Raw genomic sequence first — 23,099 nt, forward strand, 5'->3', positions numbered from 1 at the left:
TTCCCACCCTCTCACCCATCTCATCGATATTCTCATTCATCCCAATCTTCAGTTTCATCTCCCCATTTCTACACAGCGAGATCGGCTTCCCCACACCACGTGACCCGTTACGTGCCCCTCTTTTTCTCTCAAAACTCCAACTTCCGGTTGTATTATAACTTCCGATCTTGTGCATACAATTCAGAGAACATAGCAATACCATAACCATGTCCAACGGTATTTCTACACTGTCCCTTCACGCGGACGACGCGTTGAACGTCGTCACCGACGTTGCACCGCCCATGCACCTGGCCACCACCTTCCGATATCCCGATGACCCAGCTGCCTTAGTTCCCGCGGCTGATGCACCTGTATGCCTTCCTGTATTCTATCCGAGTCTTCTCGTCTAATCCGTGTAGTCCGGCACCCTAGCCACCTCTAATCCAGCATCCCACATCTATTCCCGTGCCTCAGCACCAAACCCATCCCGCTTCGAAGCAATCCTCTCTTCCATCCTCAATGGCGACGCAATCAGCTACTCCTCAGGCCTATCCGCCCTCCACGCAGCCCTTACTCTTCTGAACCCGCGCCGCATCTCCGTCGGTGAAGGCTACCATGGCTGCCACGGCGTCATCGCCCTCTTCACCCGCTGCACCGGCCTACAAAAACTCCCTCTAGACTGTGCCGCCTCAGACCTCTCAAAAGGCGACGTAGTTCTCCTCGAAACACCCATCAACCCCAAGGGAACCGCCTTCGACATCTCCGCATATGCTGAAAAAGCCCACTCACGCGGCGCATACCTAATCGTCGACTCAACCTTCGCTCCACCAACCCTCCAAGACCCATTCCTCCACGGCGCCGATCTGGTCATGCACTCCGGCTCCAAATACTTCGGCGGACACAGTGATATCCTCTGTGGTGTCCTAGCCACCCAGTCAAAGGAATGGTACAAACAACTCCTCTCCGACCGCGTCTTCCTCGGCTCAGTAATGGGAAACATGGAATCATGGCTCGGCGTCCGCAGTCTCCGAACCCTCGAAGTGCGCGTCACTCGACAAAGCGATAACACCACAAAACTAGTCTCCTGGCTCCATAATGCCCTACACACTCCCTCCCCAGCACCGGGATCTGACGAGGCAGCCGTCCAGGCTGTTTTGGCCGAGGTATTCCACGCGAGTCTGCAGCCGCAAGAAGAGTGGTTGAAGAAGCAGATGCCTAATGGTTTCGGGCCTGTGTTCTCTATCACGATGAAGGAGGAGATGTTGGCTAGGACGTTGCCGAGTAAATTGCATTTGTTCCAGCATGCTACTAGCCTGGGTGGGGTGGAGAGTTTGATTGAGTGGAGGACATTGTCTGATATGACTGTTGATCGGAGATTGTTGAGGGTTAGTATTGGGTTGGAGAACTGGGAAGATTTGAAGAGGGATTTTGTTAAGGCTTTCAAGGAGTTGGCTGGGCAGTGAGTGCATTAATCAGTAGATATAGAGTCAGGGTATAATTGAAATAGGTACAAGATAGCGGTCTCGGGCTTCGGTTATCACGGACCTGGTTAATGCATTTGCTATCAATTGGTAAATGTATTGAAATGATGAAGAGAATAAGTCCGGGCTATTCTGTACTGCGTGGTGGCTAGAGCGAGTATATGAGGCAACTATAAGCCGCCGAGCCGTATCGGCGAACCCCGCCTTCGACACAATCCGGACCTTCCTTTTTAAATCAACCGGAACCTCAACCTCGTTCATCCCTCACTACCACCTTAACCATGACCTCCACGACGAACACGGGAGGTGCAAACAGCTCAGAGTCCTTTACAATCCACTATTTCGCCGCGGCATCCCAATACACTGCCAAGAACACAGAGCGTTTGCCCGCACCAACCACATTCTCGCATTTATTCCCACTTCTCGAAGAGCGATACCCTGGCATCAAGAATGCTATCCTGCGCAGCTCTGGTATCAGCGTCGATGGAGAGTATGTCGACCTCGACGACGAGCCTACACGATTAATCCAGTCCGGGGCGGAGGTCGCGATCATCCCCCCTGTCAGCTCGGGGTGATTAATTCCTCAACCCGGAGCCAATGTTGTTTTTCTATGTTTGAACATGAGCGAGCTTGCCATGGCTTAAACGAGTGTGTTCCATTCTGGATCTATTTTGGGGTTTTGCTTTTTCTTTAATCAACACGCCAAACGCCGAAACCAGACCATTAGTGTGCCGAGGGTTGAACAATTTGCTTCTCTCCTTCTCTCTCATTACTTCCATTTCCAATGCCCATTAATTCCTCTGTTCCTTTAAGAGAAGGTGATTTCAATCATGCAAATCACACTCATAAAACGTGTTTTTAAGAATAGCGCCGATTACTTCTCCTCAGATACGGTGAGAGCCTTCTTCTGGCGCCACAGGCAGATACTGCAGATCGCAGAGAAGAAAAACAGAATACTGTGCACATATTAGCTTCTGCTCCTTCAGAAAGTGGCAACAGTGGAACTCACCAAAGTGCAATACTAAGCCCCCAAATCGCCTTCGTCTCCAGACAAATAGCCTTGGACGCCCCAATCCACGCCTCGTAATCAATCTTCCTGCTGATAGCGGCAATGTAACTATCCAGGTGTGACGAGAATGCGTAGGCCGTGGCATCCTTGTATCCTAAATCGGCCAGAGGTGTGCACTTCAAGTAAGACAACGGCTTTCCCATTACCACAGCGACGACGATAAATCCAATGAGGAGGAGCACGTCGAGGGCTGCGCAGGCGAGGAAAGGGAGGATATTATCCATGAAAAGGATAATTGTAATTATACAGTAGATTACTGCGATGCAAGTCTACGTTCATTAGAAATGAGATGAAAAGATTTGATATTGAGGACTTACCACGCTAATTGTCCCGATGAGAATATTCGGAGGTGTTGCGTTGTTCGAGACTATCGATGCGATGAATTTGGCTGTCATGCCGATTACGGCGATGAGCGAGACAGATTGGAACAGCCGTGCCAACTGGAAAGTCGCGCCAAGAGCTCCGTAGCGAGGCATGTTGTATGAAATATATAGCGTATAGAATGAACGTGAGAGATGAAAGACGAAAGTCGAAAGTCGCTGAATAAATTGAAGGTAACCGAGTGATGTCGTTAATAAACAGTCAAGAACTTCAACGTTGATCAAGGAGAGTGGTTGAGAAATGCGAAACAAGAACACAAAGAGAATATCTGAATGAGAGTAAACAAGTAATAACCGTCGTAAATTCCCACAGAAACATCAAAGACACAGTCCACCCTTATATAGACCAAAGCCATAGCCGCCAACATACAAAGGAAATAGGAATTCTAGATCATACCAAATTAGCAGCACCACGCCTAGACCACCCCAGACGCCATCTTAGCCTCACTCATCCCGTTGTCAGGGAATGTCTAGACTCCAACCGCCGCGCGTAACGAATCAGGGCCGTTGAGATACCTGAGCCGCTCCATAGATCAATCTGCAGATGCGATAGCTTAGCTGCACAAAGCTCTTAGAGCTCTTTGACGTAGTGGTTAGTTATTGTGGGCGGGATGTGTGGCGGCGTTGAGTACCCACTCCGGCGCTTGGAGGGGGCTTTAAAACCCCCGGGCGTCTCTCGACCATACGATCCCAAGCCATCGTCAGATCTGATGCAGGCGGCTACTGGGGTGCTATAATGGGGCTGGGCCTTATTGGAATGGTTGCTGCGCGGTCGATCTTGTTTCAGAGTTTGCTTTTTATAATGCCCGCGGCTGGGTTTGGTTTGGGGCCTGGCTTTTCAGGTTGTCGGTAATTTTTTAGCCTGCATCCTGTTTTGTGTATAGGATTGATTGATGGCTTTCTATTTTATTCGTCACATTAGATCTTGTCCACTCTGACGGGTCGCTTGATTCATTTCTTCTCGAGGTGGTTTGTCCTGAGGTTCCTGCGCGATCGGGCCTTTTACCTACTATTTAGGGTCCAGCTAAAAAGGACCCACGAGGGAACAAAACCATGTCACACCTTGTTTTGGATCAGATATTAGTTAAGGATGATTTTTTTTCCGCTTGTCATTGGTCATGGGTCCGAACATTACTTAACACCCCTTTCTAACAGCAGCTTTCATTTATGCGTTGACAGTCGGCTCGGCTACCCCGCTTGGACATTCGGAAGTATATGTGACTAATGCTGTTTAAATATTCGAAAGTTAACGGGACCAAATTTCCCGACTGGCTCATCTCGAGTGCCTCGTCTACCTGCAGTAATGATAGAAAAATTGAGTGGTCAGTATTACATCGAGCTGGAAACGCCAAACATTGAGGTGGCAGGCAAGGGTCCCTTTTATACGCCTCCCCCTTGCCTGGGTGATTCACTTCCCAAATTAAGCAAAACAATACCCATTTTTTATAAACTAGCCTACGCCTCCTAATCTCCCAAACGGCCTACTCGACCCAGCATTATTTCAAACCTCCACGATTTACCTATTCGAGATGAAAATCATCACCGCCCTCGTTGCCCTTTTCGTCGGCTCTAGCATGGCTGCCGGTATCTGCACAGATGGCAAACCCCAATGCTGCTCCTTGAATCTTCTTGGTAAACTAGGGGGAAAGCTCGACTGTACAGCTCGTACGTTCTGTCCTTGTCGCTACTTTGATCAGCAGTTTTTTCCCCCCTTATCTGGGCCGCTTCTTTTTAGGCAAAGCTAATACCCCTGATGCGACAGCTAAACACAAGCCTACGGATGCAAGCGACTTCCTCGGAATCTGTGCAAGTGAATACAAAGATGCTATGTGCTGCGACGGTTCTGGCGGAGATGATGGCGCTGGATGCAGCCCAATGACTTTTGTTCCGTGAACGTGAAATCCTTTTGAGAGGGCTTACATTCACAGCGCTGTAAAAAAGACGATGGAAATGTTAAAGCTGCCTTCAGACCTTGTGGACTGCAATATGTTGCGGACTTATAAATTGAATATCCCTATGTGCGAGAAGCTTGATTCCTTGGACAGACGAGAATCTAACAAAAGACCAATCACATCTTTAAAGAAGCACTGGTACCCAACCTGCCGTAGCAATCCTCATCCTTTTCCCCCAAAGCCAGACAGGAACGAGGAGCAACGAGAACACTCCCATAAGCGCTCCAAATACGCCAAACGGAATAGCTGGACCAGAGCTTGCGACCCATTCCCCTGCAAAAAACGTCCAGGAAAAACTTACAATAGCTCTCATGCAAGTCACTGCCACAAAGCAGTCCGCAGAAAGAGGGCCATAAGCATCGATAAGCTATCAGATGTAGGTGAAGCTATCAGCGAACTTGATATTTGGAAACCAAAGCGGTATTTTGACTCACATAATTAAACCCAATAGATGGTGCTTGCATCAGGCCAAAGCAAAGCATGCCAATCCCAAATTGCATGCCAACCCACATATGTGGCGGGCCGGGATTCTGTGCACAGAACCCAAAGGTCCAAAGCCCAGTAGTAGCTAGTAGCAGGCCTGGAATCGCAACAGGAAGACGTGCTTCTGGTTCAGCGAAGACTTCACCTCGCAGCATCTTTTTGGAGGAAATTATCCGGTCAGCGGTCAAGTTTGTTGCAATAAGCCCTAGTAATGCCCCAATAATTCCACCAGTCATGATTAAGCCAGCATTATTACCCCAGAGGTATGGCGGCTCGGAGATGATGGTTGAGGCTACAGTCGTAACAGTAACCACCCCTCCTACCAGCCCGGCGTACCAAAACATCACAAGCCACACACCTGGCAGGCCAAGAGTTTTCCAAGGCGCCAAGAATGTACTCCACGCATCGCCTTGGTACTTGTTAAGCTTCCACATAGAGGCAGGGTTTGCATTATTTTTCGAATGGGGCCGTGGAGCTTGGGCAGTCGTATCTTCGACAACCTCAGTGCCTCCCTTTGTCTCAGTATCTGTGGACTTGACGTTTTGGCTTGAGACCTGTGTCTGTTCCCTGATGTATCGTGTCTCGGGTACTAATATGAGGCAAGCCACAAGCAAGAGGGCGGACAAAATGACGTTCACCCAATGGATCCAAGCAAGACCTTTGTTCCCAGCAATGTAACCGCCGGACATGCCCCCAATAATGGGCCCCAAGCAAATGCAAACGGTGTAGAAACCCTGTAAAGTGTTAGAAAATAACTTGACTCTTATTAGCAGAAGGAATTGAATCATTACCATAGCTCGACCTCGCTCATGAGTGAAGAAGATTTCTCCCACCACATTTGGAGCAACTTAAGTTGATCATTCTCGTTAAAGGGTCAACCCTCATCGACAGCAAAAGTTATGACTTACTCGTGTCGGCTGGCGCGCCCCCAATGCCCATAAAGATTCGGGCAGCTAGAAGGCTGCCGAAACTTTTAGCTAGCCCGGCCCACATTGAGCATAGCGTTAGAAGTACTATACCTCCCAGTATCACAGGCCGACGGCCAAAGATATTGGCTAATGGCACCCACCAAATGTTTGCTGCACCCAGCATGAGCAAGTTAACCTGTATCTGGCTTAGTAACTTGAGATAGAGCGTAGAGTTCAGTGATTGGAGAGGATAAAGCACTCACCGCGATCAAATGGGTCAGTTTTCCAAATGACACCGGAGGATTGAACGCCAGTGGCGTAGCATAAATAGGAAAAGCACTTGCGATGGAGGCCGCAGTAAAATTTGCGATAGCAGCATATAATGACATGCATACCAAAACGGCAATTTTGCGCCAGTTTGCCCAGTTGAGTGGATCTGCTGGGTCTGAACTGGGTTGAGGGGTGTACACCAGTTCATCACTCTGAGCAGCCGCTTGTCCAGCAGTTTGCAATAATCGGACTAAAGTCCCTAGTTAGTTTTACCCCTTCAAAGTATTCAATTTGTCAAGTCAAGCCAGTTCTGGGGGAGTTGCGTGCCTGAAAGAATGACCGTGCCAGGAGGAGTAGCAGATCGGACCTCCTCAGGAGACAAAGAAAATGCATGTGCAAAAGCAGCCATTTCAGCCAATTGAAGCTCAAATATTTTAGTCAGTTGAGCGCAGTGAGAAGATGTAAATGCTCAGGTGAAAGTTGGAAAATGGCAGATATATAGGTTGGGCTTAAAATGACTTGTCTCCGCAGCAGCAGCGTTGACCCATGAAAAGACACCCCCCACCCCCACATGCTATATGTGCAAATGCGGAGACTGTCTAAATCCTTGCACTGTATCTGGGGTTTCTCGCACAATCGACAGTGACTCGGGAAGTGGGGAGATATTGGCCAAGTGTCGGACGCGCCAAGCGTTTGTGGCTAATACGAGCACCGCAGGGTCCGAGTATCACTAGGCAATTTCATTCGACTCATTTCAACAAGCCGATGCTAATTATGCAATAGATTCTCTGAGTTTTCTCTCCTGTCGCGGCCTTGATTAACGCGAGCGGACTCTGCCCCTCACTTCGAAGCTGTTCCCCGGATCTTCAAACGAACGGCTAATTTGCCCCGACATACTGAGTAGACCACCTCGATTTTTGGACAGGGGCTATAGACCCTGTTATTTATATACAAAAGGGTCTACCGGTCTTTGCTATATCGTTCCCCAAAGCAGTCCTGCTCTCAGCATTCGAACGGCATTGGAGCCCAAATTCTATCAATGTCCGGTGCAATGATCTCCTGCCTTATAAGCATTATGGTCGGCCGACGGCCCATGTTCCCTGCGGGGTGCATTGGGTTCGCTGCTGCTTTGTGGGAATTGCCGGTTCTATCAACAAATCCGCTGCTACGATGGCAGCGGTTGGCTTCTACACTACGTGCAATTTTTTCGACAATGCCGGGGTTGGATCCAATGTCTACACTATCGCGGGCGAAGTACCTACTTCTATCCTTCGCACTAGAACCCTTGCTATAACCCTTTCAATTTCTGTGGCTATCTATAAAATGTGGTATTTCGTCGCTCCATACATGTTTAAACCCGGTTATGGAAACCTCAAGGCGAAGATTGGATTTGTATATGGCGCTTTCATGCTGATATTTGCGGTACTGGCTTGGTTCATTGTTCCAGAGACTCGAAGTCGTACATATGAGGAGCCGCGGTGCCTGTCTAGGCTCCCAGTGCAGACCAGTACTTGAGCGCCGGTATGTCACTTGGATTGCCATTGCCGACATCGATACTTTCGCCGCAGAAGTTGTAAACGTTCTTCGCATTCCGACCTCCTACGCTGCCTGGATCAAAGTCCCAGGATCTCAACTTTACACTGACAATCAAGTATCATTTCTGAAAAATATTGCGACATATGCCATCAACAGTTACAGCATGCACATTATTATTGATCTTCACTATCTTCCTGGTGGCGTCAATGGAATGCCATTCGGAGAAGCAGAAGGGCATTATGGCTGGAGTAACAATGCGACAGCCCTCACCTATTCTTTGCAAGCCGTTGATGCTGTGACCTGCTGAGTGTCAATGAGGTTGTATTTGAATCGATGGGATCGAAACTATCTTGGCTGAATTACCTACGGGGGTGACTGTCCCAAGAGAGGTTTACATTTGAAAAAAGGTCCTCGATCTTGTCCTGTAAATAATCTCTCATCTGCTACACATTATCGTTATGCTTCACTCATTCATCTGTGAGTTCCTTGCTAGTCTTCAAAATGGATTCGTTCCGAGACGGTTCAATTAAAAGGTCTTGTCAGCATAGGTCGAGGCCTTGTGACTCTTGACGTCGAGGTATACCCAAGGAAACCCGAGTATATCCGCTTAGAGCCAGGCGTCTGAAGGACACGCTAACATGGGCTCGACCCGCTCAGCGGAAAGAGGATTCTATCCCATATAGTGTTTGTAGTGACCGCTAGGTGCCTACAAGATGACCCACATAAAGCAACACATGATATAACATAATGGAAGATATACGTCTATCAAAAGAACTCCTTTTGACCCCGAAAAGGTCGACCCCGCTAAGCTTGGAGTATCGGTGCAAAGAATACAGAGGATGCGCTTCGCTGTACAAGTTCTCCGGCAAATGTGCAGTTACTACGTTTTTGTTTCGAGCAAGGCTTCTTAGATCCGTCTGGCCCATCAATCAGCCGGGGAGAAAATAGAGAACCCTTTGGGATGGGTCGTGTACAACACTTGGGACGCGAATGCAGTCATCACCACTGTTGATTTACTACTCGAACACATGTTCGAAATGGACAACGGTGGACCTACTTTGCTGTAAGTTTTAGAAACAACACTCAAGGGTTGAGATGAGATAGGGTCGCGGAAGGTGGGGTCCACTTGAGAGCTAGAATTCACGAACCTTGGAGAAAAGCAGGGTGGCTCTAGGGGCAAGGCAAAGAAAAGAGACCCCGGGCTGTGGGTTTCGGGTAAAGTAAGGGCCGGAAAGGAGGGTCCTTTATGCATCCCTGTGGGCTATCTGCCTTGTAATGCACAGCAGTCAGGTGATGTTTACCCACGTGACCATCTCATTTTGGCCCCTCGTAAAAAGGGGTAAAATGGGATGCCTCATCCCTGAAATCTTCCGTCGGTAGGAGTCTGAAACCACGCAGTAACCACGCCCAGAGAATTTTCAGATGATGGCCCACTCTCACTCTCATGTAGGCTATAAGCCATGGGACAGCAAAAGAGAGAGCTTGGCCAGACTGAGAAGTATAAGGTGTAGACGAAGACGAAAAAAAGAAGAGGAGCGAATTCGCCCACTCAAGGAGAGAGTTAGTAAATTAAAGTCTGAATGCGCCCGAGGCTCTGAAACGAGGGTGAATCAGGGATTGCGATTGAGGACGGCACGACATTGCAATGAACCTTCCGTCACACCAATCAGTCTCCTGAATAGCGATTGCTCGGGTTGGGGTATAACTGTATGGGGTGCTTCAGACGAATAATTGCTTAGTTTCCTCCTGACTACCGTCAACGTAATCTTGTTCAAGTGGATGTCGACATGTCAGATTATTCGTTCTTCGCGAGTACCTGAGATGACTGTGGAGCTCGGAATTCACTAAATGTCTAACCGATACTGGGTTAGAGGGGCCATTAATAGCCAGAAAGCAAAATGCCGCTTACTACTGGTGAATACGTATTTCCTGACGCCCCCCGGACCTCCTGGGACGCCCCTTTTAGCTAGGCAGGAAAATTGACGGCCCCCAGGGACATTAGACCACCAGCCTGGAATCAAAGATAATTCAAAGATTCATTTCTGATTATTTTGCACGGGTAGATCATCATCAGTTTCAACCCCATTCTAAGCCGTTCTGAAACATCCCCATTGATCGCCCAAGATCCTTTGTGTACTCTCCACGCGCCCGGCATTTCAACGCGTGACTTTGCTTCTTTTGTTGCCTAAACGCGACCCCTTGAACCGTCCGAGCAAAAAATCTAGGGTGACCACCCCACGCAAATTGAAACGACCAGAAGAAAATGAAGCTCTCCGAGGCCTGGTCATTAGTGACGAGAGACGACGACGACCACAAGCCTACTAGTAACGTCCTCCTTTACGGCGTGCCGGCTATTATTACCTGCGTGTAAGTGAACATTGACGAAGATACCTCGGCGCTGGATGTATTCTGACTGGGTCGCAGCATCGTGGTGGTTGCTGTTTCCGTCTGTGTTTTCCTTCATTTCAGAGGCCGTAAAAGGCTGCTCCGTGATGACCCCAACGATATCCCAATATCGACAAGGCGCAGGGCGTTTGCAGCGGGAAATAATCGCCGGACAATGGACAGCCCATACGATCACCGACCGCCCATGAACGATAGTCCTTATGTACGCGGGGCCACTTCTGCGGGGCACGAGCCAGGGGCAGCCTCGAAAGATGACTATGGGGATCTCTATGAGCTCCCATCTTACCAAAGTTCTCAGGCGACACTCAAACATTCGGACAGCGATAAACGTAACTTGACGGGCAACGACAAGTCCGCTGAATTCCGTTAAGAGGGAGTTGGACCGCTTTGGAGATCTCATGCGCATTTCTCGCGTTTGTATGTACATGTAAGCATTTGCAGTCTTCTCTGTTCTTGTTAAGATAAAATCAATTCATACCTTTGTTCATTGTCGAATTTTTGCGTTCGTGGTATTTGAAGGACAAGTCGAAGTGAAAGGAAGAAGAAAATCATGGTGAACGTCCATTACGCCTCGGTCAGGTCGCCCATCCGAGCATCCATTCGAGCATGGCTGGCTGAAGTGAACGCACCTTTCTATCCGCGCATCACGATTGGGCCGATCTTCACGAACTGCAGGAGTTCGCACAGATCTGCAGGATAAGTCTAACATGTGGGTCGTGTCGTTTCGACCCACGAATCGAGACTGTCTGGCGAGAGGGGTAGTTGCGTGGGCTCAATTGCAGTGGCGATCGCGCGAGGACTTATCACGGCGCATGAAGATGCCAGCTGCCTTCCTTCCAAAATGAAGCAGCAAGGTAAAGATCAACAGCCCTGATGTGATTGATCAACAAGCTCCGGTCGGGCATGACATAAATAGAGATCCTGCCCCCGCCGTTGCTAAAACCCCCAAGCTGTGAGTTATCCTTGTGCTCCTTGGCGACATGGTGCAGCTCAAGTTTTCTGCTCGGTGCTTCTGCATTCTTTCTCTTCCTCTTGTTTCCGCTTTGACTGTCCCTCAGAAGCCCATTGCGCATTACTCGGAAGATTCTGTCTCTGATCAGACTATAAATCTTGCTGCCGAGGATACCGGGTTCAACATCACAGATTACACCACACTAGACGAGTGGAATCCTACAGAATGGGATTACGATGTTGTGATCGTCGGAGGTGGCCCCGGTGGTCTGGCTGCATCGATGTCTCTCGCTCGAGTTGCCCGCACATCCCTCCTGTATGATTCTCAGGAGTATCGAAATGAACAGACACGATACATGCATGACGTCCTAGGCCAAGATGGTGATTATGAGATCTGATGTTGTGATGGTAGTCGATGAGCTGATTGTGTCAAGGCCAGGTACCTTTAAAGTTTCGAACAGCTGTCCGACAGCAAATTGACGAACTCTACCCTGATTATGCATTTTGGGCCACTCGCAAGAAGAAGGTTACCGGGATCATTCCTCTGGAGAAAGGGTTCCGTGTATATGATGACAAGGGCGGCAAAGTCACAGCCAAGCGGGTCATCCTGGCCACTGGTATCAAGGACGTCATACCCAATAAGCCCGGCTTTGCAGAGGCCTTTGGCAGAGGCGTATTTTGGTGTCCTTGGTGCGATGGCCATGACTACAAGAATCGCAAAATGGTTGTCTATGGCAAGCTTGCCAGCGCCATTGGATCTGCCCTAAATTTCAGGAAGTTGACGACCGATATAACCATCGTGACCGGGGGACCCCTTACAAAGGAGGACAAAAATGAAGCGGAAGCACGCTGGCCAGGCTGGGAGACCGTCATGAAGAACACTTACAAGATCCCTATCCGAGAAAATGGCATCACCAAGATCGAACGTACCACAACCAATATGGAGCCTAAGGACGACGAGTACAGAGTGCACTTGGACGGCGGTAGCCCCAACCCGCTGGTCACAAATGGAATGCTTATTTCAGTACCTACTGCCCAGACATCCAGCCTTCACAAACAGCTGCGCTTGGAGATGGATGGAAAGTCTGTGAAGGTCAAGACAAGCATGGAGTCAAGTGTCGGTGGTCTCTATGTTGTCGGCGATGCCAATAACGATGGCTCTACCAATGCATATCATGCGATGTGGTCGGCGAAGCGGGCTGCTGTCAATGCGCACGTCTCTATGTCCAAACAAGAATATCTCGAGGACGTGCCTAAAAGCATGGTAGCAGCGGCGGGAGGGGATGAAGACTTCTATCGGCTGCAGATTGAAGATCTTGAATCCCAGATTGGTGATGATGTCGAACAAACTTATAAGGCACTCGGTGGTTGAGGGCAGCGCCGGAAAGCTGCAGAATGATGTTGAATAGTACACGTAGCACAAGCACTTGGAGATTGTACTGAGAAGTCATTTATTTTGTTACTGCCAAAAACCCTCAGGAAAACTGTACCACATAGAATAACGCAAGTCCGCAAGAGCCTGGTGGGGATGGTGATTAAAGTTGCGCCCTTCCCTAAGGACCTTTGTTACTTCAAGAAGCTAAGGCCCTTCAAGTCCTCACTCAGCTCCGTACTTCATCATGTCAAATCAATTTTGCCCGACTTGGCGTTGCCTTCACGTGAGGTCCCCTCATTTTGGCGCTTCACGGCTGAACTCTGCAGGATTCTTCAGGCTCATATAATTTAGCCACTTTAGACTATGCGCTAAACTTGATCAAGCTACATTTACCCAGCAGAAATCCGATCTTCCTTCTTCTTTCCTTGTTCGAGCCAATTATACTAGTGGATATTTGAAACACACCGAGGTTAGAGGTTTTCTTCCTTATGCTGAAGCACGTTTCACCCAAATTGTGAGAATTACCGGGCCTGATACCTTTCTACTAAGTAATCGGTTAAATGAACTCATAGCATAATCAGGACTTGAGGGATTTCCGGCTCAATAAACCGTTTAGGTAGCCCCACCTTGGTAGTTCATCGGTATAAATATGCATGTAGATTCTCTCTTCAGGTCAGTGCCAAAGTTCCTTCGAGCAACCAAGACGACCACTACTTAACTGTTATCCGCCAAAGCACCTGAGATTTCATCATGATCTCTGCAAAGAACATCTTTTTGGCTTTCTCGGTCATCGCGAGTGTTCTGGCAATGCCAGGCGACTACAACAAACGCCAAACAATTACTACCAGCCAAACAGGAACCAACAATGGTTATTACTACTCTTTCTGGACCAACGGTGGTGGTACTGTCGATTATACCAACGGTGCGTCGGGAGAGTATAGCGTGAGTTGGACAAACTGCGGAGACTTTACTTCTGGCAAAGGCTGGAGCACTGGAAGCGCCCGGTGAGATACCTGCTCCTCGAGATCCTTTCACTACTTAGTAAATCTAATTTTTACTCCAGGGCAATCACCTTCTCCGGATCATTCAACCCATCTGGAAACGCATATCTTTCCGTCTACGGCTGGACTACTGGCCCACTCGTCGAGTATTACATCATGGAGGATTACGGCACGTACAACCCGGGCAGTTCCATGACCTATAAGGGTACTGTCACTAGTGATGGCTCGGTGTATGATATCTACGAGCATCAGCAGGTTAACCAGCCCTCTATCTCCGGCACGGCAACATTCAACCAGTACTGGTCCATTCGCCGAAACAAACGGTCTAGTGGAACCGTGACCACTGCCAACCACTTCAACGCTTGGGCTTCGCTTGGAATGAACCTGGGTAGCTTCAACTACCAGATTCTATCTACCGAAGGATACGAAAGTAGCGGATCCGCAACCATTACGGTTTCTTAAGCATGAGGTATTCTCAGGGAGCTCAATAAGGATGTGCAAATTTGCTGCCAACCAGCCATTCACTTTTTTGCGACCGCTTTGTCTATTATCTTCATAGCTTACTGTCTCTTGTGTTATCATCCCTATAGCCGGAATGTTATTTCATCTGTTGAATTACCAATTTTGTAGACTCGAGTGGATGACTGGTGTTGTACGTTTTCTGTCATACTGAATCCATTGTGACTCGCAACGCGCATCACACTTTTCTCACCGCCACCAATACGTCAATCTACCCGGCTTTATATCTTATGCCTTGCGTCAATCTGTCCAAAGCGGAAAGTTTGGCCTGGGCAGAGTGTGTCGTCCAGAACGAAACCGAGCTCGGAGATTACTCCACTGCAATGTTTCAAAATTGTTCCAGTATTGTTTCAAAGCCGTGAAGAAGTTTGTAGGGCTTGCTCTTCTTCTATCCTGTAATTGCACTTTATTAGGATTGCAAGATAGATCGAAATTAGTTTCACCATTTCCTCACAGAGTATACCTACTACGGTTACCCTGCCCCTGAACCCATTTCTTGGCAGTTTTTCTTTACAGACGTAAATAACAGATTAAAAATAGCTCCTGTAATAGACTCGTAAGGTCTCCAGGGGGTCTGGAACTTTACAGTAAGCACAACACTGGTGCTGTGAATTTGCCAAGCGACCGCCTTTCCACCCCTATCAAGCCCTCGACAATACTGGCCTCCTGAGTCTTCAACCAGCATTCGAAATATTTTTCCACTCGTCTCCCTTAGGTGTGATTTTGCTCAAACCCCTTTTTGGATGGGATTTTTCGTTGACCCTTTCCCAGACATTCACTGTGGCATCATCAGACGCTGCGATCGCTAGATTGCCATCTTGGTAGAACCATAGTGCTCTCACCCAACCGGAATAGCCGTCCAACACCATAGAAGTAGATCCCGAATTCATATCCCAGAGCCTGACTGTCATGTCATCAGAAGCAGATGCTAATAGATTGCCATCTGGAGAAAAGGTCACCTGTCTGACCCAGCTAGAATGACTTTTCAGTACTCTGCAGGTGAAACCTGTACTAATCTCCCAGAGGCTGACTGTCATATCATCGGAGACCGATGCTATCAAGCTGCTGTCTGGAGAGAATGTGACTGCTCTGACCCAGCCCAAATGGCTTTTGAGTACTCCATGCAAAGAATGCTATACGAAGCTGTCGCTGTGTTATTTGTAACCTGATCCTTCAGCTTCATTTTTCACTCTTTCACCACATAATCAGAAGTTTATGCTACTCGTGGCTTGCTACGCCCGAGGAGGGTGTTCACAGTGAATGGCGGTTATACCAACTTCTACCGCCTTACCTCGCATAGCCAACTAGGTAGTCTTCCATAGCTGAATCCTACGATCTTTATCTCTCTCACTCCTGCTCTTCTTTCATAATCAATTATAATTGAGGCACCTGGGGTGCTATATGAGTACGGGATATATTTCCAACAAGTGCTTCATCGCAAGTGCTATGTAGACCTGAGGTTTGGACAGAAAGCGTTCAAAATCGAACTCAATACAAAAGTTTCAAGACTCCAAAGTTCCAAAATTTGACGGTTCAAGGTTGAACCTCGTATTAAATTCAGAAATATCGTTGCAGAAATTTCAATTGCATCCATCCCTCGGTACGCCTCCCCCATCCCTGGTGAGTCAAAGATGTCGACAGTGAGCATAATTTATCTCAGCTCAACCTGTGTAGTGATAGCTTTCTCTCCATCGAATCCCACAGAGTCATTGCGCCCGGTGAGTTGGTTGACTTTCTCCGATGCAGCTGCTCCACCCAGGATAGCTCGGTCTCCATCAAACATCTTCACAATCTCTTCAAGAGGAATTTCCTTTGTCTCAACGTAGTATTTCCAGACAACGAAGATTTCAAACACAAGGAAGACACAGTACACAATATAGTACTTCCAGCCGATTTTGAGGAGCGCAATAGGATTAACATATTGGTTAAACCACAAGGACAAGTCCACGCAGAAGAACATAATAGTCAAACCCTTGGCGCGTAGACGGTAAGGCAGAATTTCAGAGGAATAAGAGACCAACAAGCCAGAGTAGCCAATATTGTAGGAGATGTAGAAGAGGAAAATGAAGACGAGAACGGCATTGGCTGCGTTGGTGTTGCCACCACCTTTATCCAAGGTGAAACGAGCCAAGGCGATGGTAGTCGAAACATAGCAAGCCAGCATAGCGCAACTGCTAGTAAGGAATAGCTTTCGGCGACCGATTTTATCAACGAAGAAACAAATTCCTGTAGCTGAAACGACATTTACAGCACTCAGAACAAGATTGATGGTGAGCACGGTGTTGCTGTTCGTGATACCAATAAGTGCCAAAACCTAGACTCGTTAGCCTATCTTTCATATCAATTCGAGTTTCACTGTAAGCAGAACATACCTTAGGTAAGAAGTACGAAACGATACCATTGCCAGACCATTGCGAGAAGAAACCGATTGAGATGAGAATGATTGAGCGATGGCGATTGCCAGGGGTGGACCAGAACTCGGACCAGTTGTTTCCTTCAAACTCTTTCTCGAGGGCAATAGTTTGCTGGATCTCATCAAACTCAGCATTTACCAAAGCGTCATTCTCATCACCTTGAGCGTGAACGTAAGCTAAAACCTGTTTGGCCTGTTCGAGCTTTCCCTTTGAGATCAGCCATCGAGGCGATTCGGGGACAGTCCTGTGAGAGTGACAGAATATTTTAGCGAGGATTAAATGATTCAGGTAACATTCGGCTACTTACCAGATGAAGATCAGTTGGCAGATGGATGGAATGCCTTGCAGAAGGCAAGGAACTCGCCAGGACCACTCACTGCCCTGAATGTGATTTGTACCTAGAGTGAATCATTAGATTTTTGAAGGAAAAAAATTCGAATGAACAACTTACCTAGTGCGACACATGCACCAATCAATGAGCCCACATACCAGAGTGAGTTATAGATTGTGGAGTAGATAGCTCGGTGCTGAGGATGAACCAGCTCAGTGACCAACAATGGTGAACATTCCTTCTCGTCGATATCCGTTAGCTTATGAGAATTGGTATTATCAGCTTATTTTTAACCCACCTGTGCAATTCCGAGGCCGAACCCAAGAATGATACGCCCAACCACGAAGAGCGCGATATGGTAACCAATGGATACAAGGGCTACACCGAATAGCATGATAATGCATCCAGTTACCACACCAGCGCGTCTACCAAAGACATCTGCCACGTAGGGCACAACTGGAATTGATAGCATAGATCCGATCGACATAGCAGCGGCGAGAAGGCCAAGTGTGGACCCGGTCGGATGGTTGTAGGCTAGTTTGATACAAAATTAGGAAAAAATCATGCGGATCGGTAAGGAGATTGCGCTTACATTCATTCCAGGAGTCCATAGCTTCCAAGCCATTCATCAGAGAGCCGTCGTATCCTATAACATATGAGCGGGGGGTGTCAAAGGAACGATCTTAGTCGCAAGAGGCTCACCGTTGGTCGCAGAAGTAATCATTGCAGCCCACAACGTGAGATACACGAAACGCATCCCCTTCATCTTCCACCAAGTCACCTTTGGCCATTGCTGGCCGGCGAGCTCGAATGTGTCTTTACCCATCGTGAGGCGATCTTTCTCGGGTAGTAGCAGAAGACCAAGATCAAGATCAGGGACAAGTCAAACTCCTTCGATCTTTGACGAGTTGGAGGCCTACGGTGACGGGTGGTGAGAGGTATTTGAACATTAGAATTAGACCGGTAGTCGGCAAGCTTTACGAAATTGTCTATCTTTGGCGGCAAAATAGGATAAATTGAACCATAGTGTCTGCCAATTACCCTGATCCATTGAATGGGAAAGGCGGGGGGTAAGGCTGGAGATGGCTTCACTAAGCCTTCCCTTGCCTAGTGCGACAAGGAGCCAAGTCCGGGGATAGGAAACTTTCGAACTTGATATGCGACGACTCCTAGGTCTGGCAGAACATTTTAGCCTAAACATATCATCAGTGTGCTGTGAGAACGTGAGAGAATGAGTTTGAGTGGTGGCGGTGACTTCTAATCCCTTGTGAGGCTAAAGAGTACACAAGACAACAACTGCAGGGATACGGGTGGAATGGCATCTCGAGGCGATTGGCTCTCGAGCGGAGTTTGAAAGTGACACGGCAGACCCAGGGACTAATCCTTGTCACTTCTGCGAGTTTGTTGTTGGCAGCCAATGAGAGGGGTCGGTATCCTAGACCGAGACCCTGTACCCACGCGCTAGCCGGGTCCCTGGAGGACCGAGACCCCGTATTTCATCGCCGCTAGCCTCACATGAGAGCTCGCTTCCCCGGATTTGCCTGATAAAAAAAGCCTACCGAGGCTCAGCTCCACTTTGATGAGAGAAACTTATTCCGCAAAAAAAGGATGAGGTTAATAGCAAGATTCTCTAGTACTGAGATTGTTATGAATAAATAATATCACGCCTCCTGTATCACGTTGACAAAACGCGTGACGACTGGTACTATACACGTTAGTGGCATGGCGACTACGCGGGAAATAATAAACTAGACAAAAACGTCGGCGCCACTTCTAAGGTCAGCATGGGCCTAGTTAGGTGGCAATGGACTGGGGTGAGGAGAAGGGTGCAAGAAATTTGGGACCAGTCACAGCTGTCAACTACAACGGCCTCAAAGGGCAGATGGGAGAAAGCAACAGCGGTATATTTTGAGAAATGAAGATACTATATCAGGGATTCGCTTGTTATTACCCACCTACTTACTAACTTGCCGGCGCGCGTGGCTTATTTGCCGCCAGTAGCTGGGTGAGTGCCGCCCGGGTAAGGATTGAGTGAGCGCCTCTTTAGCGTCGCGCGACTTGGCGTGAGATATGAGAGTGCGCAACAGATAGGGTGATAATCGGGGGGAGATCCTTCGAGGGACGCGCGGAGGCCGCATAGGCTGCTCAGCCCGGCTAAGGTGATTGAAAATTGAATGTGACCGCTAAACAAACCTCCTAGGATCTACACGCAGCCATGGTAGAGCCTCATTGATTGGTGACTTTACAGCGTAATCCTTTAATCCCTGACAACAGAGGCCATAACCTCAGATACCTTACCTTACTTGAGTTAGTAGTGACCGAAGCCGTTCTGAAACGCTGCCAAGTGATCATGTGACAGCATTCGAGATGTCTATCGAAAATAGCGTGAGATTAAATACCCATCTACAAATCAGAAATTCAACCAGGAGATTGACCCGATATGCTATAGGACAATAAACTGGAAACCTCTTTTACTAACCATTGGTCTAAGGTCCGTACTTGTGTAGCTGTCAAGGAACTACCTCGAGCAGCCAATGTTGAGATAGAAGTGACGGCAAATATTTGAACCATATCAAAAGAGAGGCATAGGGAAATATGGATAGTCTCAGCAAGTGGGATGTTTATTTGAATGGGAACCAGTGGAAATTTTACAAGATACTATGGTTGTTATATCAACATAACCTCGCCCTAAGCATATTAAGTATGTTTTAAAATAATAAGTTTACAGTGAGTTGGAGTATTTACCCGCTTCGTAGGCTTGTCTCTCATACGGCGTTCTGCAACACCTCTGTATCTGTTATGTCGATGATGACTGCTCATGAAGCTCTCTCTGCAGATGCCGTAAGCACATAGTAACAGTGGGTCGAAGCAAGATGAGTGAGACTTCAAAGCGGGCGCTTAAGTAAGTGTCAAAAGTAGCCGCTTTCGGCATTCAATTTACCTTCACCGAGCGTTGTAGTGTAATGTTTTAATTGAGATAAATTCCATTGACGGTCAACGGGCCAGTGAGCACCCTTTAAGTGAAAGTCTTTCGCTATTTGTGAAATCCATCATTTTGTGGAGGCCCGACAGAATCGTCTCCGCTCATGACTTACTGAGCCGTTTTCAAGACGGTCTTTAAACTGTGTCCATCACGCAAGATATGCGAATGACAAAAATATATTTTGAAAGCAGACTACGCTGGCAGAGATTTTGGCGGGAGCGACGAGGAAGTCATCAAGAGGCTTTTTAATTCCACCTGAAAAATAACTACTGAAGAAGCTGCTGGTGAACTGCACGAGATGACATCTGATTCGGTTATCAAAATGCGTATCAGATCACGTGATTAATTCTCCTAGCGGATGTCGCGGTTGACCGACGCGACTGTCGTGCGATCTATCGCTTCCAACGGTTGGCTATATCCGATATTACACCTCTTATCAATCCCAAAATCCAATCTATAGCTTTTTGAAGGTCAGTTGCTCTTGTTAAATTAGACTTTCATGAGGAAGCCTCGGCTTTGCTACGCGCCCCTCCCGTCGGTTTCCGCACGACTTCTCACTCCGTCAGACTTGGCGCAGTCCTCTCTGTTGCATTATAATCTTCTAAACATGGAAAACCCCCGCCCTTCTCGTGTTGAGAAATCTCGGCCGGCCAAGGTCAGTGAAAACACAGCCGGGGATAATCGCCGAGTGGATTGAACTTAACCTAGATCAGGCATGCAATACCTGCCGGCGGAAGAAAGTCAAATGTGATGGGAAACGGCCGGTTTGCTCATCGTGCATTATTTTCAAGCTCCCATGCGGGTTTGAGAATAACGGGACACAATCTAGGCGGACCAGTAGGTGAGTCAAATCTGATCCTTGCTTGTTACATGACACCTCATTTGTTGTGTGACAAAACTAAAACCAAATTATTATTTTGTAGGGCATACGTGGACGAACTAGAGCAACGCGTCAAATGCATGGAAGACCAATTGCAGCGGCTTAGCCGATGTGAAAAATTGCCTCAACAAAGTGTCCCAGATTTTCAGTCTCCTAGTCCAGCTACAGGCCTACTTAAAAACCTGGGCGTTGATAATTCTGATCTTGGAGATGAAGGAAATCTCCTTGCGGATGCTCGGTCACCAGATGATGAAGCTTTTCAGGCAGGCCGGGACACGTCCGATCAGCCATCATACGTTCTTCGAGCGCAGGACGGCAGGATGCGCTTCTTCGGTAAGATTTTTGCATTATCCCTGATACTCGAAAGTTGACTCGGCGATGCAGGAGCGTCTTCCGGATTTGGTGTGCAATTTTCTCAAGAAGCTAGCCGTCCGATGGTAAAACAACCAAAGCTCGGCTGGGAGCATACGGCCCGACGCAGTGCTGTTCAATGGCCATTGACGAACTGGATTCCTCGAATTCTCCAAGACAGTTTTGAAGAACGTACAACTCAACCCCTACCATCAAAGGAAGCTACACTGAGTCTAGTGGCCGACTTCCTTGCTAACTTCAACCGCACTATTCCGCTAGTCGATGATACATCTCTCATGCGTTTGGTGAAGAGGCAGTTTTCTTGGAATCCAGACGATAGCCCTTCATCCTGGGTATTGCTCAACGTTGTGATGGCATTCTCTTACAGAGAGAGAGCACAAACATCCGCGGACGCAAGCGATGATTGGCATAAATCACTGGGTCACATCAAAAACGCACTGAACGTGGTCGTAGACCTTTTCTTGCGAAATGCAGATCTCCCTGCTGTGCAAGGTCTACTGGGATTGGCTCTTTACTTCCAAGGGACGCCTAACGCACAAGCCTTGTTTATGCTCGCGGCATCGGCAATGCGGCTATCGCACTCTATTGGATTACACAGGAACACCACCTCTGGCTTCACCAAAACCGAGATTGAAGAACGACGGAGAACATTCTGGATATCATTTATCATGGATGCTGATATCTCTTTACGGGTTGGACGCCCACCGGTACAGGATATGGAAGACTACAATACACCACTGCCAGCAGAGGCACCCCACGATGGTCGAGGTATTATTTTCATCGACGGGACTCGGATAAATTTCTTTCGCACGCTGGCTCAATTTGCAATAGTGCAGAGGCGTACCTACCGGCATCTTCAAACCGTGGCCGTTATCCAACAACCCAAAGAGATAGCCTTCATGTCGGCTAAGGCATGCGAAGAAGCCCTTTTACTATGGAAAAGCTCTATTCCCGATATCTTTCGACCGGAACATTTATTTGCTTCCGAGCCCATTCACTCAAGGCAACATATCCTTCGATTAAACCTTGCATACCATTGTTGCTATGCAAATCTTCGCCAACTATCCTTGGCTACTTCCTACGCCAACAACACATCCCATGACCAACCAGAGGTTGACAAAGAGATAACAGCGCTTTGCTTACGCTCTATTGATTCGGCACGCTCCGCACTTGCTATGCTTCCATATGTTCGCTTGCTGGGATCTAACCACAGATGGTAAGTTGAGAAAGGGTGTTTATTTTCAAGGATATTAGCTAATTTGTGATTCATAAGGAATATGCTTTATTTCTTTGCCACGGCATCTGTGGCATTGTCATCTGAAATACGCATCAATCCTAACGATCAAAGTTCCAACGATGATCTTACCATGGTTCATGAAGTGACAGCATTCCTCACAGATGTCTCATGCGAAGAACCGGGCACATTTGTCGACTTTATTTTGGGCGTGTGTTCCGATTTAGAAATCTCTGCCCGACGCACTATTCACCAAGCACGGAGCGATGCAACTAAACCGGCAATTGGTATCCACGAAAATGTCGATCTTCCAGATGTCGGCCTTTCCGATCAACAACAGCCTGCTGGTCACTCAGATAATAGTCTTTTCAACAATGAAGTTGACCTCACTCATACTAATCAAGATTCTTTCAACGCGCAATGGTCAATTCCTCCATTTTGGAATTGGCAGGATATGTTTGTTGGCATGCCCTCGTCTCCCGACATGAACAGAGCGAGAACCAATGAATTTACTTGAGAGCTGGAATCTGAACATCATCTAAAAACTTCTCTCTGCGGGGAAATATCCATGGAGG

At 47.9% G+C, this 23,099-nt stretch overlaps 10 protein-coding genes across 10 annotated transcripts; 7 read left to right on the forward strand and 3 right to left on the reverse strand.

Moving 5' to 3' along the window:
* Positions 1-206: 206 nt before the first annotated feature.
* Positions 207-1,442, forward strand: N7443_005406 (cystathionine gamma-synthase; the record flags this gene model as incomplete). The annotated part of the gene is made up of 2 exons (XM_056885462.1): positions 207-350; positions 399-1,442. 2 exons carry the CDS (start codon positions 207-209, stop codon positions 1,440-1,442), a joined length of 1,188 nt encoding a protein of 395 aa, XP_056740910.1.
* A 299-nt stretch (positions 1,443-1,741) lies between these two features.
* Positions 1,742-2,035, forward strand: N7443_005407 (MoaD/ThiS family protein; the record flags this gene model as incomplete). Its single annotated transcript, XM_056885463.1, has 1 exon — positions 1,742-2,035. The coding sequence occupies one exon, from the start codon at positions 1,742-1,744 to the stop codon at positions 2,033-2,035; it is 294 nt and encodes a 97-aa protein (XP_056740911.1).
* Positions 2,036-2,334: 299 nt separating this feature from the next.
* N7443_005408 (uncharacterized protein) lies at positions 2,335-3,005 on the reverse strand (the record flags this gene model as incomplete). Its single annotated transcript, XM_056885464.1, has 3 exons — positions 2,335-2,416; positions 2,470-2,798; positions 2,847-3,005. 3 exons carry the CDS (start codon positions 3,003-3,005, stop codon positions 2,335-2,337), a joined length of 570 nt encoding a protein of 189 aa, XP_056740912.1.
* Positions 3,006-4,985: 1,980 nt separating this feature from the next.
* Positions 4,986-6,641, reverse strand: N7443_005409 (uncharacterized protein; the record flags this gene model as incomplete). Its single annotated transcript, XM_056885465.1, has 5 exons — positions 4,986-5,228; positions 5,296-6,078; positions 6,136-6,191; positions 6,253-6,466; positions 6,516-6,641. The coding sequence occupies 5 exons, from the start codon at positions 6,639-6,641 to the stop codon at positions 4,986-4,988; spliced, it is 1,422 nt and encodes a 473-aa protein (XP_056740913.1).
* Positions 6,642-7,987: 1,346 nt separating this feature from the next.
* On the forward strand, positions 7,988-8,365 carry N7443_005410 (NmrA-like family protein; the record flags this gene model as incomplete). Its single annotated transcript, XM_056885466.1, has 1 exon — positions 7,988-8,365. The coding sequence occupies one exon, from the start codon at positions 7,988-7,990 to the stop codon at positions 8,363-8,365; it is 378 nt and encodes a 125-aa protein (XP_056740914.1).
* A 1,956-nt stretch (positions 8,366-10,321) lies between these two features.
* N7443_005411 (uncharacterized protein) lies at positions 10,322-10,834 on the forward strand (the record flags this gene model as incomplete). The annotated part of the gene is made up of 2 exons (XM_056885467.1): positions 10,322-10,425; positions 10,483-10,834. The coding sequence occupies 2 exons, from the start codon at positions 10,322-10,324 to the stop codon at positions 10,832-10,834; spliced, it is 456 nt and encodes a 151-aa protein (XP_056740915.1).
* Positions 10,835-11,444: 610 nt separating this feature from the next.
* On the forward strand, positions 11,445-12,787 carry N7443_005412 (NAD(P)/FAD-dependent oxidoreductase; the record flags this gene model as incomplete). The annotated part of the gene is made up of 2 exons (XM_056885468.1): positions 11,445-11,796; positions 11,850-12,787. The coding sequence occupies 2 exons, from the start codon at positions 11,445-11,447 to the stop codon at positions 12,785-12,787; spliced, it is 1,290 nt and encodes a 429-aa protein (XP_056740916.1).
* A 753-nt stretch (positions 12,788-13,540) lies between these two features.
* N7443_005413 (uncharacterized protein) lies at positions 13,541-14,253 on the forward strand (the record flags this gene model as incomplete). The annotated part of the gene is made up of 2 exons (XM_056885469.1): positions 13,541-13,794; positions 13,854-14,253. 2 exons carry the CDS (start codon positions 13,541-13,543, stop codon positions 14,251-14,253), a joined length of 654 nt encoding a protein of 217 aa, XP_056740917.1.
* Positions 14,254-15,961: 1,708 nt separating this feature from the next.
* On the reverse strand, positions 15,962-17,881 carry N7443_005414 (uncharacterized protein; the record flags this gene model as incomplete). The annotated part of the gene is made up of 7 exons (XM_056885470.1): positions 15,962-16,624; positions 16,683-16,968; positions 17,032-17,122; positions 17,176-17,314; positions 17,354-17,589; positions 17,648-17,701; positions 17,758-17,881. 7 exons carry the CDS (start codon positions 17,879-17,881, stop codon positions 15,962-15,964), a joined length of 1,593 nt encoding a protein of 530 aa, XP_056740918.1.
* Positions 17,882-20,645: 2,764 nt separating this feature from the next.
* Positions 20,646-23,041, forward strand: N7443_005415 (Amidase; the record flags this gene model as incomplete). The annotated part of the gene is made up of 5 exons (XM_056885471.1): positions 20,646-20,693; positions 20,752-20,879; positions 20,962-21,251; positions 21,303-22,506; positions 22,564-23,041. The coding sequence occupies 5 exons, from the start codon at positions 20,646-20,648 to the stop codon at positions 23,039-23,041; spliced, it is 2,148 nt and encodes a 715-aa protein (XP_056740919.1).
* Positions 23,042-23,099: the final 58 nt, after the last annotated feature.

The sequence above is a fragment of the Penicillium atrosanguineum genome (assembly GCF_028827265.1).
Source record: "Penicillium atrosanguineum strain IBT 20685 chromosome Unknown utg000004l_segment0_segment0, whole genome shotgun sequence".
Lineage (NCBI taxonomy): Eukaryota > Fungi > Ascomycota > Eurotiomycetes > Eurotiales > Aspergillaceae > Penicillium > Penicillium atrosanguineum.